Here is a 19,733-nt window from a genome sequence, read left to right as displayed (position 1 = left end):
CCCTTCTCTCCTCAGTTGTGACAATCAAAAATGTCTCCAGACATTGCCCATGTCCCCTGGAGGCAAAATCATCCTTGGTTAAGAACCACTGCATTATAGCAAAGCTAAGGAAATGGCCTCTAGACAGAGCCAAGTATTTTGGGTTCAAATCCTGGTTCGGTCATTTGCTGTGTGACCCTAAACAGCCTCTCTGTGCCTCAGCTTCCTTCTCTATGAAATGGGGACATAAAAATGGTACCTGACTGCTAATGGTATGAAGTTTCTTTTTTTTTTTTTTTTTTTTTTTTTTTTGAGACCAAGTCTCACTCTGTCACCCAGGCTGGAGTGCAGTGGCACCATCTCAGCTCACTGCAACCTCCACCTCCTGGGTTCAAGCGATTCTTCTGCCTCAACCTCCCAAGTAGCTGGGATTACAGGCGCATGCCTCCACACTCGGCTAATTTTTGTATTTTTAGTAGAGACGGGGTTTCACTATGTTGGCCAGGCTGGTCTCGAACTCCTGACCTCAAGTGATGCACCTGCCTTGGCCTCCCAAAGTGCTGGGATTATAGGCGTAAGCCATCGTGCCCAGCCGATATGAAGTTTCTTTCTGAGGTGATGAAATGGTCCTAAAATTAGATGGTGGTACAACTCTATGAATATACCGAAAACCATTCACCTGTACACTTCAAATGGGTAAACTGTATGGTGGTACGTGAATTATATCTCACACTATTACACCAAAAGAAGAAAAAAGAAATAGATACCTGCATCACGGGGGCATGGGGAGAATTTGATGGGTTAGGATAAAATGCACTAGGAAGCACTGTACAAACTGTAGCCCTTACCGTCAGCACCAGCCCTCGCCCATCTGGGGCCTGCATGGGCGTGTGGCTGGAAGGAAAAGCCTCAAGTGACGGAGACAGTGGTGGCTGGGAACAGGCCCTGCTTTGGGTGGCATTTCCCGCCGGAATGTCCTGGACAAAGAGAACCAAGTCACTCGGGGCCCCAGGATGCAGGGCGGGGTGGCTGGACGTCCTGGGGTCCTTGTGCCTGTCTGCAGCAGGACAATGAGTGGAATGCAGTCTCCTCTCTGTGGGGCTGACACTTGACATCTGAAGACAATGACTTTCAAGAGGTTTTGTTTTTTCCTCGGTCCAACTATTTTTTTTCCATCTTCCCAAACAATTGTTCCTGGGGCTGGAGGGCGAGCAGTCCCCCCCCTTAGCTGGTGAAGGATTGTATTTGCAGAGTCAGGAAACAATGCACAAAAGTGAGAGAATGTAAAAATAGTGGCATTCAGGGCCCAGGCCTGGGGGGGAGGTGCAGTCATGGAGGTTTCCTCCCATTGATTTTTCCCAGCTTGGCCCCAGGGAGGGAATCCTGGCAGCAGAAGGGCCAGTCTTAGGAGAACAGACACTCGCTGCTTGGCTGCAGCTTGGGGTCTTCAGTTTAGGGCGTGTCAACTATGTACCCAATGCTTCCCACGATTGCCTCATCCTAGACAATCTCATCTCCATTTTACAAAAAAGGAGACCGAGGTTCTCAGTGGCTGACGCGGCAGCCTCAGAGCATGCAGCTAAGCAGACAGAGCTGGCCTCTGACCTCGGGGCCATCAGAGTCCAGGCTCTGACTCTCTGCCACATCCACTCTGACCCTCTCTTGTGATCTCAGCTTCCCTGACCACCCACTCACTTCCCACTCGTGATAGGTTCACATCAATAAAGTTGTGACCCCCAAGCTCCACAAGGGAAGAAACCTCTGTTCCCAGGGCCCAATACAGTGCCAGGCCTTCTGATCCAACGTGAAAGGAGGGAGAACTTGCAGGACAGAAGGGACTCAGAGCTTGCAGACATTAGAGTCTCTCAGAGAGGCCCCAACAGCCCTTGACCATTGTGGTGGGCTGAATAATAATCCCTCAAGGATGTCCACATCCTAATCCATGGAACCTATGAATACATCACCTTCCATGGCAAAAGGGACTCTGCAGATGTGATTAGGGTAAGGATCTTGGAAAGGGGGGAATTATCAATACCACTGAGGTGGGCCCAACATAATCACAAGGATCCTTAAAAGGAAAAGAGGAGCTAGGTGCAGTGGCTCAAGCCTATAATCCCAGCACTTTGGGAGGCCAAGATGGGTGGATCACTTGAGGTCAGGATTTTGAGACCAGCCTGGCCAACATAGCAAAACCCCATCTCTAGTAAAAATTTTAAAATTAGCCGGATGTGGTGGTGCACACCTGTGGTCCCAGCTCTTGGAAGGCTGAGGCATGAGAATTGCTCGAATACGGGAAGCAGAGGTTGCAGTGAGCCGAGATAGCGCCACTGCACTCCAACCTGGGAGACAGAGTGAGACTCTATCTCAAAAAAAAAAAAAAAAAAAAAATAGAAAAAGAGGGAGGTAGGAGAGTGAGTGTCAGGGGTCACAGGAAGACCGGAAGATGCTACGCTGCTGGCTGGGAGATGGACGAGGCCACAAGCCAAGGAATGCAGGGGCCTCTGGAAGCTGGAAAAGGCAAGGAAACAGATTCTCCCCAGACCCCCCAGGAGCACAGCCCTGCTGGCACCTTGATTTCAGCCCCGTAAGACCCAGTTCAGACTCCTGACCTGCAGAAGTGTAAGATAATAAAACTGTGCTGTTTAAAGCCACCAAATATGTGGCGATTTATTACAGAAGTCACAAGAAACTAATATGACTGCTAGCTCGAAACATGTACGTGAAAGAAAAGCAACCTGTTGTATCTCCATTAATCATGGCCAAACACAATCCTAATACTCTGTTATTACGATCACTACAAAAGAGATATTATCACACAGTCTAGCTCTACATTTCATACATTGTTTGGCATATGTTTAGTAAGCTGCAAAATGCTTTCTTTCCCCACCCACAAAAGTATCTACAAACAAATATTCATTAAGGACAGATGGTCTAATAACAGTAATTACTATAATAATTACAGCAACATCAAGTATCTTTCACTATTCAGATCTATTCAGTTCCTGAGTTTAGAAAGCAAGAAACCATTTAGAAAGATCAGATAAGGGAAACCTTTGGATACTAAGCTGTCAGAACTAGATAATGCCTGCATTGCCAATAAAACGTGGACACGACAACCAGCCGCAACACGTATTAAGTGCTTACTGCATGCCAATGCCAGGGACACAGAAGGAAGCGACTCCTACACCCCCATTTCACAGACAAGGAACAGAGTTATTTGCTCAAAGTCATGCAGAGAAGGAGGATGGAGCCAGATCTAATTGCAGACCCCAGGGGCTTCAGAGCCAAGTCTCTCTCCCATGGGACTATACTGCTTCTTCAGTTCAAAAATTGGGAGAATTTAATTAGGGGAAGGAGAATAGTGTAGCATCGTGGGAAGACCAGGAGTTGGGAGGCCTAGATCAGGGTCCCCAACCCCTGGGCCGTGGGCTGTTAGGAACCGGGCTGCACAGCAGGAGGTGAGCAGCAGGCAAAAAGCAAAGCTTCATCTGTATTTAGAGCCACTTCCCATGGCCCACATGACCACCTGAGCTCCGCCTCCTGTCACATCAGCAGCAGCATCAGATTCTCACAGGAGCACAAACCCTACTGCAAACTGCCCATGCCGGGGATCTAGGTTGCGCCCTCCTTATGAGAATCTAATGCCTGATGATCTGTCACTGTCTCCCATCACCCCCAGATGGGACTGTCTAGTTTCAGGAAAACAAGCTCAGGGTTCCCACTGATTCTACATTATGGTGAGTTGCATAATTATTTCATTATATGTTACAATGTAATAATAATAGAAACAAAGTGCACAACAAATGTAATGTGTTTGAATCATCCTGAAACCATCCCTTCCCCACCCCTAGGTCCGTGGAAAAAATGTCTTCCAGGAAACCAGTCCCTGGTGCCAAAACAGCTGGGGACCACTGGCCTAGATCACTTAGGCATCCCTGGGTGGAGTGACACCAAGGGATCGTCACAAAATGCAAATGTGGTCACCCACTGCCCTGCCCAGCCCATCAGCCGCTCCCCTCTTCTCTGAGAACCCCTTCCAGAAGGGCTCTGCAGGACCTGACCTCAGCCTCCAAGCTGTGCTGCAGCCAGCCCGGCCTCCAGGCTCCTCAGCTGTTCCCCAAACACACCCAGCTTGCTCCTGCACCCAGGCCTCAGCACAGGTGCTCCCTCCACCTGCAACACTCATCTCCCTCCTGCCAGCTGCTTCAAGTCTCACATTCCCTGCCCTCCCCAGTGAGGTCCAAGGTCAGTCAGGGCCCAGGAAACCCATGCATGGGCTCCCATACTTAGTGCCACCATGGCTATAACTTAACCTTGAATTACGTGATGATTCAATTAATAACAGGCTTGCCCACCAGCCTGAGACCTCAGAGGTCCCACTTAGTCCCAGTTTCCATCTTCTTTCATTTATGCTCATTTTTGGTGAGTGACTGGATGGATGGGTAGAGGGAGGGAGACCTCTTTCTCTGGGGCAGGTTCCTCACCTGTAAAACAGACACTGTGTAATAACACTGCCAGCTTCATGGATTACCATGAGGACTACAAGAAATGCTACACACTAGCTGGATGATTTCGGATGACTGATTCCTCCTCTCTGGACCTCAGTTTCCCCATCTGCACAGTGTCCACCACTCAGGACCTGCTGACCTGGTTGCCAAATGTAGCCCTGCCACAGACTCGCTGTGGGACCCTGAGGAAGCTGCTCCCACACTCTGTTCCCTCGTCTGTGAAACGGGGAACAGTGGTCAGATGAGAGGATCTCAAAGGGCTCCCCAGCTCTGGGGCTAGGGGGTCAGGCCCACACATTCTAACCACCTCGACTCCCTGCCTTCCAGCCAGACCAGTGACAACCAGCCACACCAGGTCACCAGGGATTCTGCAAGGGAGTCTTTCAATGGCTCCTTCCCTGGGGGACCTGACTGTGGGACAGAGCCCCTGAGTAGGAAGGGGAGATGATGGAACCAGAGAAGCATGAAGATGCCCCCTCAAATGAGGGCCCTGAAGAGGGGATGGCTGAGAGCTGGAAGGTGGAGGTTCTGGTGTCAGACAAGCTGGTTCAAGTCCCCACCTGTCAGCGGGGGAAGGTACGTGGGCCTCTGAACCTCAGTTTCCACCTAACTCAGAGAAGGAAACAGATAACGAACCCCAACTTCAGAGTCGCACCAGAGTGAAATGCCAACACTTACGTTACCATCACTGATGGGGTTCTTATCTGTCAGTGCATCGAGGTAAAAGAAGCCCTCTCCAACATACAGACCACACTGTACTTTCCCGACATTTCCCCAGAGTCGTGTGTCTCACTCCACTGCAGCCCCACTGCCTAGTCTGCCCTTCCTAGGTCACCCCAGGCTTTTTCTCACCTCAGGGACTTTGCACGTGCTGTCCCCCACCCCCCATCGTCACTGCACAGGATGCTCAAATGTCACCTCCACAGAGAGCCTCCCCTGACCATCCTGGCTGAAGCAGCTTCCCCCATGCCACAAGTTGCCCCCAAGCCACCTTCTACCTCGATAATCTGTTTTAATTCCCTGTAACGCAGGTAGCACAAAGTGTTGTTTTGTGCATTTTGCTAATTTAGAGTCCTCCTCTCCACGCACTGCCAGCTCCGTGAGGATGGGGATCTCTGGCTGCTTGTGATGAATCCACAGCATGGGTTGAGGTAGACACAAGATGCTGAATAAATACTGGTTAAGAGGGGAAAGGAGGGGAAGTTCCATAAGCCTCCAAGCTTCCATTTCTACATATGTAACACAGGGTAAGAGCCTCTATCTCTCGGGGTTCTTTTGAGGATTCAAGAAAATATTACTCAAAACATAAAGTGCTTAGCACAGAGAATGGAACACAATAAAAACTCAAATTTTAAAATTACCAATGTCCATCAACAGGAGAACGGATGAACAAATGGTGGTGTTTTCACACAACAGAACATGATTCAGTAATCAAAAGAAAATTGCTAACACACGTAGCAAACGGGACACATCTCGAAAACATGGCCCAAGCGAAAGAAGCCAGACACAAAAGGGTGCAGCAACCTGTGGGATTCCAAATCTACAAAGTCCCAAAACTTGCAAGACCCTTCTTTGATGACAGAGGTTAGAAAAGCCGTCACTCGGCCGGGCACAGTGGCTCATGCCTGTAATACCAGCACTTTGGGAGGCAGAGGCGGGCGATCACTTGAGTTCAGGAGTTTGAGACCAGCCTGGCCAACACGATGAAACCCCGTCTCTGCTAAAAATACAAAAATTAGCCAGGCATGGTGGCTACTCAGGAGGCTGAGGCAGGAGAATCGTTTGAACCCAGGAGACAGAGGTTGCAGTGAGCTGAGATCGTGCCACTGCACTCCAGCCTGGGCGACAAAGCGAGACTCTGTCTCAAAAAAAAAAGAAAAGTCGTCACTCAAGGCTGGATAATGACTGGCAAGGGGCTCAAGGGGACTCTGGAGGCAAAGAATGTTCTAGATCTTCGCCTGGTGGTGATGCACAGGTAATCACTAATGGAGCTGTGCACCTGACTGTTTGTAACTATCCTGCAACAGAAACTATTCCCATTTTTTTTTCAGCAAAGGGTTTAAAAGGAGATTGTCACCGTCCACCCTGGTTTGTCTACTGTCCACGCATGGGTTGTCCCGGCTCAAGCCCTGAGGGCCAATACATCGTTCTGGCTTCAGGCAGAGCCAGACCCCATCCCCATTCCTTCTACAACTGTGCATCCACGAAGCCCTGGCTTCTGTGAGGCCCGTTGCCAAAGAGACGAGCCACCCTCCACACACACTCCCTTGCTGCCTCCCAACCCTGCTTCTAAGAAGATTCGGGAACAGGAAGCCTGTGTCTGCTCTCAGGTTCTGAAGCAAAGAGGCTGGGGGTGGCGGTGCAGGGGAGGAGAGACGGGGGGCTCCCCCGTTGAATGAGATGTCCCTCGAAGCCTGAGGGAATCCTCTCTGGGTGTGTGACAGGTGTCCCCCACCCACCACAGGCACAGGGACATCCACAAACATCTGCTCTACCGTTGTCGCTGGGGCATCTCTAGAAGCCCCAACACCCACCAGGCATGGGGCCGGCCTCGTACATCAAAGAGCCCTTGCATGTTGCCTTTCTGCTTAAAATCCTCCAACAGAGGCTGCGCTATCAGGATGAGCTCACACTCCGTGACCTCACCTCCTACCCAACTCCCTTCTCCCTCATTTCCTCCCACACTGGCACCCTTGAAGGTGAAGAAACACATGAGACAGGCTCTTGCCACAGGACCTTTGCACTGGCTGTCCCCTCTGCCTGGAACGCCTGTCACCAGGTAACCACATGACTCATTCACTCTGCTCCCTCGGGTCTCTGCTCAAATGTCACCTCCTCAATGAAGCCTGCCCTGCCCACACCATTGAAAACTGCCACATCTTCCCAGCAGCCCAGCCCTCTAATTTTGCTTCATGTTTTTCCATAGCACTTATCACCTGAGAACACTACAAATTTTCCTTGGCTGACACCTTCATTGTCTGTCTTCACTGCACACACAGTGAGGGGGAGGGCTTTTGTCTGTATTGTGCACTGCGGCAGCCTGGACACTCAGTACACAGCAGGCGCTCCACAAATCACTTGTAAGCCCAAGGAGGTAAACTTGAGGTTTATCACAGAATGGACTTTCTACAATTTTCTGCAGGATTTCAGTTGTCTGCTAAGAATATGTGCTATCTTTACCAACTAAAAAGCACAATTAGAAATCTGGTTTTAAAAGCCAGGTGGGAGCCATCTCTAGGTCAGTGGGTCTGACACCCAGGAAGCGGGCATAAGAATTACCTGTCAAGCTTTTCAAAAAACATGTCTTGCCCAGGAGGTGTACCAGGAAATGACAGTCTGACTCAAGAGGTCTGGAAAATCCAGGAAATCTGCTTTTGTTCCAAAGCTCCCAGATAACCCTGAAGGGCTCCAGGAGGTACACGAACCCAAGAATGGGCAGCAGGGCAGGGAAAGCAGCTCAGAGGAGGTCAGGGAGGACCCTGAGCATGACCTTGACAAACAGACAAGATCTGGCCAGCCAGGCACGGTGGCTCACATCTGTAATCCCAACAGTTTGGAAGGCCGAGGCGGGTGGATCACCTGAGGTCAGGAGAACAGCCTGGCCAACAAGGCGAAACCCCAGCTCTACTAAAAATACAAAAATTAGCCGGACATGGTGGTGCACGCCTGTAATCCCAGCTATTCGGGAGGCTGAGGCAGGAGAATCACTTAAACCTGGGATGCAGAGGTTGCAGTGAGACAAGATTGCTCCACTGCATTCCAGCCTAGGTGACAAACTGAGACTCCATCTCAAAAAAAAAAAAAAAAAAAAAAAAAATCTGGCCATGCAGAAGTGAGGAAGGAAGGGAAACTGGAGACCCAGATTTGCAAACCTTCGGAGTCACAAGGCAACCCCCTGGCAGCCCCTAATCCATGACCTCTCAGGCTACAGCAGGCGTTGGAATCACCTGGGGCACTCAGTGGAAATGCTGATTCCTGGGCCCTGAAGACTGAGAGGCTCCAGTGCAGTGGGACAGGGAGGAGCCTGGGCATCTGCATTGTTAACATGCTTCCCCAGGCACCTGCGATGGGGCACCAGGTTTAGAAGGTGCTGGATGAGTCTTCTGGTTTCAGTATGTACAGTTGCCTTTCATCAGGAAAATCAATAAAATCACAGGAAGAAAACTGGAAATCACACATTCCGACAGTGCCCACTGTCAATATTTCAACGTGTCACCTTCCATGGCATCTCCTGCAGTTTTTAGGTATGGCTGTCATTACAGGTTGCACATAATTTTGCATGTCACCTTTCCAGTGGTCCACAGTGGCTAAGGAAATGGGTGTGGCTCGTGTCCCTAACCATTTCCCTATCCGACCTTTAGGTTGTTGCCGATTTTGAGCGCTCACAGTGGTGTTTCAATGAGTAAGCTGGTACATAAAAGTATCTGGGGTTTTTTGCCCCCATGCTTAGGATTTTTTTCAGCAGTGGGATCCCCTGCAATTCCAGGGGAATCACTGTTTGTGAGTCTCTTGCTGTCTCCGCTAAGTGTTTTGCCAAAGGGTTTGCACCACTTTATTGCTCTAAAATGATGCCAAAGGCAACAAGTTCTAGCCGGGCGTGGTGGCTCATGCCTGTAATCCCAACACTTTGGGAGGCCAAGGCAGGTGAATGGCTTGAACCCAGGAGGCAGAAGTTACAGTGAGCCGAGACTGTGCCATTACACTCCAGCCTGGGCGACGAGCAAAACTCCATCTCAAAATAAAAAAAGGCAACAAAGTTCAAGCCTTATCAGCCGTGCAGCCCCATCACCGTGCGGAGGAGGAACCCGAGGCCCAGCTGATGCTCATTAAGAATTCCTTCATGCCGGACACGGTTCCAAGTGCTTTCTCAACAGAAGCCCATACATCCTCACCACAGCCCTGTGGGCAGGGTGTGATGCCAGGCACTAGCATAGAAGAAGCATTCGGCAAGCGCGTTTTGCTATTATTATTACTTGCATTTGATTTTCCTCTAAAAATGATGTGTCTAGGCTGGGCGCAGTGGCTCCCATCTATAATCCCAGCACTTTGAGAGGCTGAGGTGGGCAAATCATCTGAGTTCAGGAGTCCGAGACCAGCCTGGCCAACATGGTGAAATCCCATCTCTACTAAAAATACAAAAATTAGCTAGGCGTGGTGGCACGCACCTGTAGTCCCAGCTACTCGGGAAGCTGAGGCAAGAGAATTGCTCAAACCTGGGAGGTGGAGGTTGCAGTGAGCTGAGATCGAGCCACTGCACTCCAGCCTGGTTGATAGAGCGAGACTGTCTCAAAATAAATAAAAATAAATAAATAAATAAAAAAGTAAAAATAATGAGTCCAGCCATATCACTGAGCAAAACTGGGGTTCCAGAAAGCTGGGCCAGGTTTCTTGGGTGGCACAGGTATGGCCCAGCAGGGTGCCCATGCCCCCAAGAAGGCGCAGGTGCGCAGCCCGTGGCAGCCCTGTTTCTGGTGGATCAGGCCGGCCCTTGTCCCTGCGACACTGGGTGAGAAGTGCCCAGGGCCATGCCTGCAGAAGAGATGCCCCAGCCCAAGCAGTGTCATAGGAGGACAGCACCCCAATGCCCCAAATACTGCCCCAGCTACCAACCACAGGACACAGACCCAGCAGTTCCCTTTTTCTCTTTGCGGAACTTCCCACCACATCAAGCTGAAAAGGAAGTCGGCAGCTGAGCGGGAGGAAAGGCGACAGTATACAAATCGCTTCATGTCTGCTGAGGAAATTTACTGCCCTGAAACTGAGGGCTGAGGAAGGAGGAAGGGGCAGAGCAGGCTGGGCTAGGGCTCACCCTGTCCACTGCCGTCCAACCAGGATGGCCGCATGGCTGAGTGCCAAGGCCAACGGCGAAGTTGTCTGGAGAAATCAAAATAAGTGTATTCAGGGACCACATATCCCTGGGCAGGTCACTACCTTCGCTGACCTCAGTTTTACTCATCTGTAAAATGGGCAAAACAGGATCCACAACAAGAGCTACTAAAAAGATTTAAGTAAGAGAGGACCTGTAAAGTGCTTACCAGCACAAGGCCCAGCACACAGTAGGTGCTCAAGAAATGTCCATAACTGGCCAGGCGCGGTGGCTCATGCCTGTAATCCTAGCACTTTAGGAGGCCAAGGCAGGCAAATCACCTGAGGTCAGGAGTTCGAGACTAGCCTCGCCAACATGGCAAAACCTCGTCTCTACTAAAAATACAAAAATTATCTGGGTGAGGTGGCAGGTGTCGGTAATCCCTGCTACTCGGGAAGCTGAGGCAGGAGAATCACTTGAATCCAGAAGGCAAAGGTTGTAGTGAGCCGAGATCACGCCACTGCACTCCAGCCTGGGTGACAGAGTGAGACTTGGTCTCAAAAAAAAAAAAAGGAAAGAAAAAGAAATGTCCATACCAATTATTAAGTTCAAACTTCTCATCCTGGCATCTAGCTACCACATCCTACCAGAGGCACCTCTGGCCTCCAAGTGCCCCACACTAGCCCCTTTCCTGATCACCGCTAAGCATGTGATGTACCAGCAATGCACCAACCACAGAGCAGCAAGGAACTGTCTCAGGACAGAACCTCTGGGACCTCATTCATTCATTCAGCAGGTACTTACTGAGAAGCAGATGAGCTGAGACTGACATGAAGTGGGGGGGACATGTGGCTATCTAGGGGAGACTGTTCCAGACAGCGGGAATACCACCTGCAGAGGAACTGAAGCAGGAGTGAGCCCGGTGTGTTCAAAGAACAGCAAGGAAAGCTGAGAGGGGGCGAGGCGAGAGCAGGAAGAAATGAGGTGAAAGACTTAACCAGGAGCCAGAATGTGCAGTGCCTTGTGGGCCACAGTGGGGTCTTGAGCTTTTCTCTGGGTAAGGTGGGAGCCATGGAGGGTTCTGAGCAGGGGAGGGACAGGATCTGACCTGAGTTCTTAAGGGACCATCTGGCTGTGTGTGAACAACAGACTGTGGCGGGGAGCTCAGAAGGAGGCTCCTGCAATCATCCAGGCAGGAGGTGATGGAGGATTTGACCAGGGTGGTGGTGAGCTGTGGTCAGAATCCAGAGGTATTCCAAGACAGAGCCCATGGGATTTGCTAAGAGATGGGATGTGGGGGACGAGAGAGAGGGAAGTCGAGGCCGCCTCCCTGGTTTCTGGCCTGTACCACTGGCAAGGATGAAGGCCACTTTTATTGAGACAGGAAGACTGTGGTTTGGGGGGCGGGGTAGAGAGTTCAATCTGGGACATTTTAAGTCTGCCCTCACGCAAGGCAGTCTGGTGAAGGAGACAGACCGTCCGTCAGCAAATCCTTGCACAATGTGGATTCAACTGCACTGAGTGCTGAGTGCTGGGCGGGGTGACCCAGGCGGAGGCATTCAGCAAAGGCTGCCTGGAGGAGGACACCAGAGCTGAGGCCTGAAGGCTGAGGAGCTGGGGACACACGAGGGAGGGGTTGAAAGCTGCTACCTCTGTGCGTCTTCCACTTTCCTCATCACTTCACCTTCCACTTCACATCCAGTGGGGACAGAGCCCAGGAATGACGGCAGTGTGGTTTCTGCGGTTCAGAGCTCTGGGGTCAGACAGAGCTAGGTTCAAATCCCAGACCTACCCTTTTCTTGTTGCATGGCCTGAAGCTGGTGCCTTCACCACTCACTGCCTCAGTTTCTACATCCATAAAAGAGGGTGATTCTGCCATGTTTTCAGGGTGTGTCAGGCTCTGGAAACACAGCTAAAGATGCCCACCTCTCTCCCCCAACCTGGGCACCTCCTTCCAGCCTCAGTGAGAAGCTGCCTTGCCAGGGAAGCTGGAAGGATGTGACAGGGCAGGGAGTGGCTGGACCCACAGGGCTGAAACCACTGGCTGAGGCCACAGGTCCAGGCGAATCTCTGGCCCCTCCGCTGCCCTGGCCAGGCACACGGTGGCCCACGGAGATTTTCCATCAGGTCAAAACAGGAACTCCATGGAAATGCACAGCCTCAGCCTGCCATGGGGCAAGGTGTTTTTCCACAGAGCGAGGCTGAATTCAGCATTAAACGGCTCTGTGGGGTGGCAGGGGCCACTACCCTCCGAAAAGAGAAGCAAGTACTGGCCAGTGGAAGACAGGAACCTGCTTCCAGCCTCAGCTTTGGGGAAACAGGCACCTGAACCACACCTTTGCTCACACAGTTTCCACCACCACACATGCTGCTCCTGCATCCCTGACCACACCAGGCACTCATTCGTTCTCTCAGCAAATGACACATGTAGCACGTCCTGAAGGACAGGCATGGCTGTAGGCCCTGGGGATGAGCTCTTGCCCTCATGGAGCTGATATTCTACAGGGGTTACAACAATTATGATGATATAGTACTGGTGAAAGGGGAGACACACAGATCAATGGAACAGAAAAGAGAGTACAGGAATTGACCCACACAAATATGGCCACCATTTGACTTTTAACAAGGATGCAAAGGCAATTCCATAGAGAAAGGATAGTTAAACTGTTGCTTTAAACAAATGATCCTGAAACAACCACACATGATATGCAAATTAATGAACCTCAACCTAAACTACACACTTCATACAGAAGTGGAGCTGGAGCCAGGGAGATTCACCAGAATAGATTGCAGAAGCCTTATGAAGAAATCAGGCAAGAAAGGGAGAGACAAAGCAAGGAGACGGGTACTATCTTAAATGTGGTGGCCAGGAAAAGCCTCCCTGATAAGAACATGTCCAGCTGAGACCCAGATGAGGTAAAGAGGTGAGCCACGGGTTACCAAGGGAGAGCACAGCACGGGCAGTGGGGCAGCAGGTGCAAAGGCCTGGCAGCAGGGGCCTGCTTGGTGCACAGGGACAACAAGGAGACCACCATGGCTAGAGCAGAGTAAACAGGTGAGAGTAAGGACTGGGAAAGGGGACTCAGGCAGGGGGTGATATGGTTTGGCTGTGTCCCCACCCAAATCTCATCTTGAGTTCCCACATCTTGTGGGAGGGATGCAATGGGAGGTAATTAAATGGGGGCAGGTCTTTCCCATGCTGTTCTCGTGATAGTGAATAAGTCTCAACAGATCAGATGGCTTTATAAGGTGCAGTTTCCCTGCACAAGCTCTCTCTTTGCCTGCCGCCATCCATGTAAAATGTGACTTGCTCCTCCTTGCCTTCCACCATGATTGTAAGGCCTCTCCAGGCACGTGGAACTATTAGTCCATTAAACCTCTTTCTTTTGTAAATTGCCCAGTGTCGGGTATGTCTTTATCAGCAGTGTGAAAATGGACTAATACAGGGGGTTTTGGAAATCTGGGCAAGAAGGTAGGTGGGGGCCAGAGGTGCAGATAAGGAGACAGAGTTCTGTTGTGAGCACAGCAGGCAAGGCCCTGAGGAAGAAGGACTCTCACATCTGACAAGCAGGGGGAAGAGACAAGCATCACATCCTCACCAATGGAGGTGAGCACAGCGCCCTTTCCCCTGGACGGTCGAGGACTCCAAGGCCCAGCCGGACCCTCCCCTCACCCCCTGAGGCTTATTTTCCCCCTCTGTAAAATGGGGACACAAGTCCTGCCCAGCCTCCTGCAGGGGCATCTAATGAGGAACGAGGCTAAAAGAGTGAAGCTAGAGTCTGGGTCATCCTGGACCACAACCTCAGGGCTGCTCTGGCCTCTACACCCCAAGAGCCTCCCAGGTTCTAAAGTCCAACGTCCCCCACGGACCCAGCCCCCCTCAGACAGCTGAGACAGGCGCTCTGAGAGCCAAGGTGTCCAAGGAGGTGGCACCTGGCAACCAGATGCCTGCTTAGCAGCTGTGGGAGGGGATGGCAGCTGGACTCCTTGGCAACCAGCTGCTGGAGCCTGGAAGCCAGGCATCACTTCAGAGGGGGAGTCCACAGGGGCGGGGCTAGGGACAGAGTTTCTCAGGCTCCTTTCTAAAGCACATGACTCACAGGCCCTCAGAAAACCCAGCAGGCCCCTGAATTCCAGAACACTGCTTGTAGGGCTGGAGGCCTCTACTTCGCTCTCTGCCTGGAAACTACTTAGTGTCCAGTCACTGAGGTATTTGCTCCCATGGCCACTCGGTCTCCCCTCCAGAAGGGAGACCAATGCCTACCATGCAGGCACATGTGAAGATTCAGCATTAACACAAAAAATGAGAACAGCAGGCATTCAGGAAGCAGCTACACTGTGCCAGGCTCTGTACTAATGTATTTCTCCTAGAGTCAGTGGTAGTACTGTTAATCCCATTTTGCCGATGAGAAAACTGAGGCACACTCACAGGTAAAGCATCACACACAGCAAGTGGCAGAGCCAGAGACTGACCTCCACTCCAGGCCCATAAACACTCCATCACCCTGTGATGTGCGAAGGGCCCGAGGGGTTTCTCCCACCCCTTGGTCCAGTCAACAAGTATTTCTACTCATCAATATGAATAATAATAGTTGCTGTTGTTTATTGGCAACTATTTAGCAACTGGGAAGTGAGCTAACGTTTATGAGCAACGGGGAAGTGAGGTAAGTGGCCCACAAAGGCACACTGGGAAGGGGGAAGTGCAGCCTAAATACAGGCTTTCTGATGCCAAAACCTGCCACACCACACCAGGCACAAACACCAGACCAGGTCTGAACAACATGAGCTGGTCATGCCTCAATTCTCTAACTCTCCAGCCTCCAGCGTGAGGCCCAGGAGCCCCCGGCCACACACCACCATTCTCTTGAGGGTGTGAAGGCTTTCACTGGAATCCCAAACCCAGACAGTCAACGGAAGGCTGTTTAACCCCAGCAACCCTCAGAACTGACCATTACGGTTGACGCTGATCCCATGCCTACCACCCAGAAGTGCCTACAGATAGGGCCTCCAGGGGAATCCAAGGCTCCCTAATGTCACATCACAAATATCTGAGAACAAAACTTGACAGCTAGAGTCAGGCAGGGAGGTAAGAACCTGAAATGCTGTTGCCCTCAAGAGGTTAACAGTCTCAAGGTAGCCACAACCACACATAATAGACTCTGATATAAAAAGACCAAGGCCTTAAGGGTCACAGCAAAGCCAAGCTGTATGGCTTGGGACTGGCAGCTGTACCTCTCTGAGACTCTGCATCCACATCTGTAAAATGGGCATAACGACAGCAGTACTCTGTAGTGACAAAGACCTGCGGAGGGGCTGTGGATCAAGAACTAAGATCAATGCCAAAAACATAGCTCTGGCTGGAAGTGGGGTTGCTATCATCAGCAGTAGCAGCAGCAGCAGCATTATCGGGATTATTAGTATTTCAGATTCCACAGCCAGAGGTGCCCAAGACGTCTACACCAGGGGCTACAAACACCAATGCCAACAGAAGCCACGCAAGGAAAGTGAGTGAGTGAAGCTGGCCAGGAGTAGTACAAAAGGGAAGGGTGGGGACTGTGGCACACTGGAGAGCAGATATCCATCTAAAGGGTAAGCTGCGACTGTGCTTCAATCAAATGTCGCCAGGCAAAAAAAAAGCCGGGTCTCTGTTTCCCTAGAGAAACTGGAAAGCCATATTTTTGCAAAAAAATTTCCTACTTTTAAAACCCTGTGCTAGTTAATTCTAATATGTTCATGGTAAGGCAAAGAAACTAGAATAGCCAAAACAATTCTGTAAAAGAACAATGTTGGAGGATTCACATTATCCAGTTTTAAGAATTATTATGGCCAGGCACAGTGGCTCACGCCTGTAATCCCAGTACTTTGGGAGGCCAAGGCGGGCAGATCACTTGAGGAGTTCAAGATCAGCCTGGCCAACATGGTGAAATCCCGTCTCTACTAAAAATCAAAAAAAAAATTAGCCAGGCATGGCACACGCCTGTAATCCTAGCTACTCCAGAGGCTGAGGTGGGACAGTTGCTTGAACCCAGGAGGTGGAGGTTGCAGTGAGCCAAGATGGTGCCACTGTACTCCAGCCTGGGTGACAGAGCGAGACTCCGTCTCTAAAAAAAAAAAAAGAATTATTATAAAGTTACAATAATTATGATGATATGGTACTGGTGAAAGGGGAGACACACAGATCAATGGAACAGAAAAGAGAGTACAGGAATTGACCCACACAAATATGGCCATTTGACTTTTAACAAGGATGCAAAGGCAATTCCACAGAGAAAGGATAGTCTTTTAAACTGTTGCTTTAAACAAATGATCCTGACACAACCACACATGATATGCAAATTAATGAACCTCAACCTAAACTACACACTTCATACAAAAGTAAACTCAAAATGGATCACAGATCTAAATTCAAAACATAAAACTTTAGAAGAAAACAGGAGAAAATCCTTGTGACCTGAGATTAAGCAGAGTTCTTAGATGTGACATTAAAAAAAGCAAGATCTGTAAAAGGAGAAAAGGGATAAATTACAACAAAAATGAAAACTTTTGCCATGCAAAATACACTGTCAAGAGAACGAAAGACAAGCTACAGATGGGGAGAAAATATTTACAAATGACATATCTGACAAAGGATTTATATTCAGAATACAACCCTAAATTAACAAAGGAAACAAGCCAAAATTTTTAATGGATTAAAAAACTTGAACATTTTCTTCACCCAAGAAGTATATAAATGGTAAATATGCACATGAAAAGATAGGCAGCATCATTAGCGATTAGCAGAATGTAAGTTAAAATTACAATGGGATGCCTCTATGCTTCTACTTCAACGGCTTTTGAAAAACCCGACAATACCAAGTGCTGATGAGGATGTGGAACCACAGAATCTCTCCTATACCGCTATGGGGAAAGTAAATTAGTACAGCATCTTTGGAAAACTTCCCACAAAGTTTTTTGGCAGCTTCCCATAAAGTCAAATATCTACTTACCATATGGCCCAACAACCCTGCTCCTGGATGTTTACCCTAGAGAAATGAAAACTTATGTTCACACAAAAAGCTATACATAAATATTTAGAGCAGCTCTATTCAAAATCACCAAAAACTGGAAACAAGCAATTCAACATGTGAATGGATAAACAAACTGTGGTATATCCAAACAATGAAGTACTACTCAGTAATGAAAAGGAACAAACTGTTGATACACACGACAATGCAGATGAATCTCAAAGGCTTTATGGTGACTGAAAGAAGCCAGTCTCAAAAGGTTGTGTACAGCATGATTTCCATTTATAAGGAATGTGTATGTTTTAGAAAAGGCAAAACTACAGGGACAGAAAATGGGTGAGTGGTTGTCAGGGGTAACGATGGGGGAGGGTGTGACTACTAAGAGGCGGCATGAGAGTGTTTTTTGGGTGATGGAAGTCTTCTCTATCCGGACTGTAGTGGTGTATATAACTCTACATATGTGTTAAAATTCACAAAACTCTAAAGCCCCAAAAAGTCATTTTTACTCTACGTAAGCTTCAAAAGCCAAATTAAATTTTTGAAAAATTTCACACTGGGTATCAGTATGGACACTGGGTTTTTTAAATATATGTGCAGATAGGAAGATACAGAAATAAATATAGATGTGTGTAAGTATCTATACATATATTCCTGGATACCATGGCATCCAGTAGCAATGAGCATAACTACTGCCCAGATTAGGTTTCTAAATACCATTCTCCAATTAAAAGAGCTAGGGGTCCTTAAAGAACTGGTTGATTTCAGGGCTGAGGCAGGGAAAATACAGGATGAGCCAGAATATCTTGTGGTTGAATTTCAACTAGTAAAGAAATGCTCAAAAGAGACCAGGTGCAGTGGCTCACACCTATAATCCCAGCACTTTGGGAGGTCAAAGCAGGAGGACTGCTTGAGATCAACAGTTCAAGACCAGCCTGGGCAACACAGCGAGACCCATCTCTACCATCTCTACAAAATAATGTTTTTTAATGTTCAAAAAAAAGAGAAAGAAGAAAAAAAATAGAGGAGGCATGTCAAAAGGGCATGGGGTCAACCAGAAAGAACTCCTAATGGCCAAAGTTTGGACAACTTGAACAACAAAATAAATAATGACAATATTGGTTTATGATAATATAAATAATGGAATGAATAAGGGAGAATTCTTTTTACACAAGGATTTTAGTTAATAAAAGTAGGAGGAGTGAAGGAAATAGAAAGCCACGACTGGAAGACCACAGTAGGAGCTACCACAGGCCGGACCCACCGGTGGATGCTAAAACTAGTGGGCCAAGGTTCAAACAAAAACAGGGTATTTCCATAGTCTCAAAGAATCTCCCCCAAAATGTCTAGTAATTACAAAGGAAAATTAGTAACCTCACCATGGAGTGTACTGGCTTTCACCATCTTAACTAAGTGTTAACATCTCCCCTTGAACATATCGACATCACATGCCCCCTGATTAAAATGCACAGAGAGGGGCACATTGCTCCTGGGGTATCCCTCCTAATCACGCATAAGCTCAGGTCCAAAGTGGCAGACAGTCTACAAAATACCTGACCAGGACTCTTCAAAAAAGTGTCAAGGTCATGAAAGGCAAAGAAAGACTGGGTAACTCTCACAGATTACAGGAGACGCAGGAGCCATGCTATCTAAATGCAACATGGTGCCCTAGGTTGGATCCTGAAAATAAAAAGAACGTTTGTAGGGAAACTAACAAAATTCTACTGAATTTTATAGTTAACAGTAGTGTATCAAGATTAATTTTTTCTACTACAAAGAAGTAGTTTGTACTAAGGTAATTATACTACAGTAATATAAAATGTCAATGTAACGGGAAGCTGGGTGAAGGATGTACAGGAACTCTGTACTATATTTGCAAGTTTTCTGTAAGCCTACAATTATCTCAAAATAAAAAGTTTCTTAAAGCCCTGTGCTGACCAAGCCAAATCACCTACTGGCCAGACAATGCACAACTACACAAGGAATGTGACTCATGGGCCACAGGTGTGCAGCCCCTGGCCTAAAGCTGACAACCCACTCCTCCCCCAAAGGAGATCCAAGAAGAACTCTGAACTTGGTGCAGAGAAGAGTCCCCAAGTCAGACACCCCCCGCCTCATCCCCTTAATCCGTTTTTCATGGCCACACAAAGAGTCTATAGCTAGAAAAGCACACAGCCTGGTTTGAACCCAGGCCCTGCCACAAACTCACTGTGGAATCCTGGGTAAGGGACTCCCCCTTCCTCTTCTGAAAACAGGGAAGGGGTCCACCTCCACGGGGTATTACGAAGCTCAGATGAGAATGTCTGGCTATGAATTTGCTACGAATTTGCATGCCCTCATGACCCAGTCACCTCCTATTAGGCCCTATCTCCTGTTGCATTAAGGATTAAGTTTCCAACAATTGAACCTTGGGGGACACATTCAAACCATGGCAACATG

At 48.9% G+C, this 19,733-nt stretch overlaps 1 protein-coding gene across 3 annotated transcripts in view; it reads right to left on the bottom strand.

Annotated features, from left to right (window-relative positions):
- Positions 1-19,733, bottom strand: part of PREX1 (phosphatidylinositol-3,4,5-trisphosphate dependent Rac exchange factor 1) — a 204,021-nt gene that overhangs the window by 138,428 nt on the left and 45,860 nt on the right. Inside the window, exon 1 of one of the 3 annotated variants that reach the window (XM_055266152.2) lies at positions 19,504-19,641. The exons of the other annotated variants lie outside the window; for them this stretch is intronic. Coding sequence (XP_055122127.2) covers positions 19,504-19,626 — 123 coding nt within the window. The 5' untranslated portion in view covers positions 19,627-19,641. Of the gene's footprint in view, positions 1-19,503; positions 19,642-19,733 lie in introns of those variants that run through there. 3 annotated transcript variants of the gene reach the window in all.

The sequence above is a fragment of the Symphalangus syndactylus genome, chromosome 24 (genome assembly GCF_028878055.3).
Source record: "Symphalangus syndactylus isolate Jambi chromosome 24, NHGRI_mSymSyn1-v2.1_pri, whole genome shotgun sequence".
Classification (NCBI taxonomy): Eukaryota; Metazoa; Chordata; class Mammalia; order Primates; family Hylobatidae; genus Symphalangus; species Symphalangus syndactylus.
Note: the sequence above shows the minus strand (reverse complement) of the source record. Positions and strands in the feature narration are given on the sequence as shown.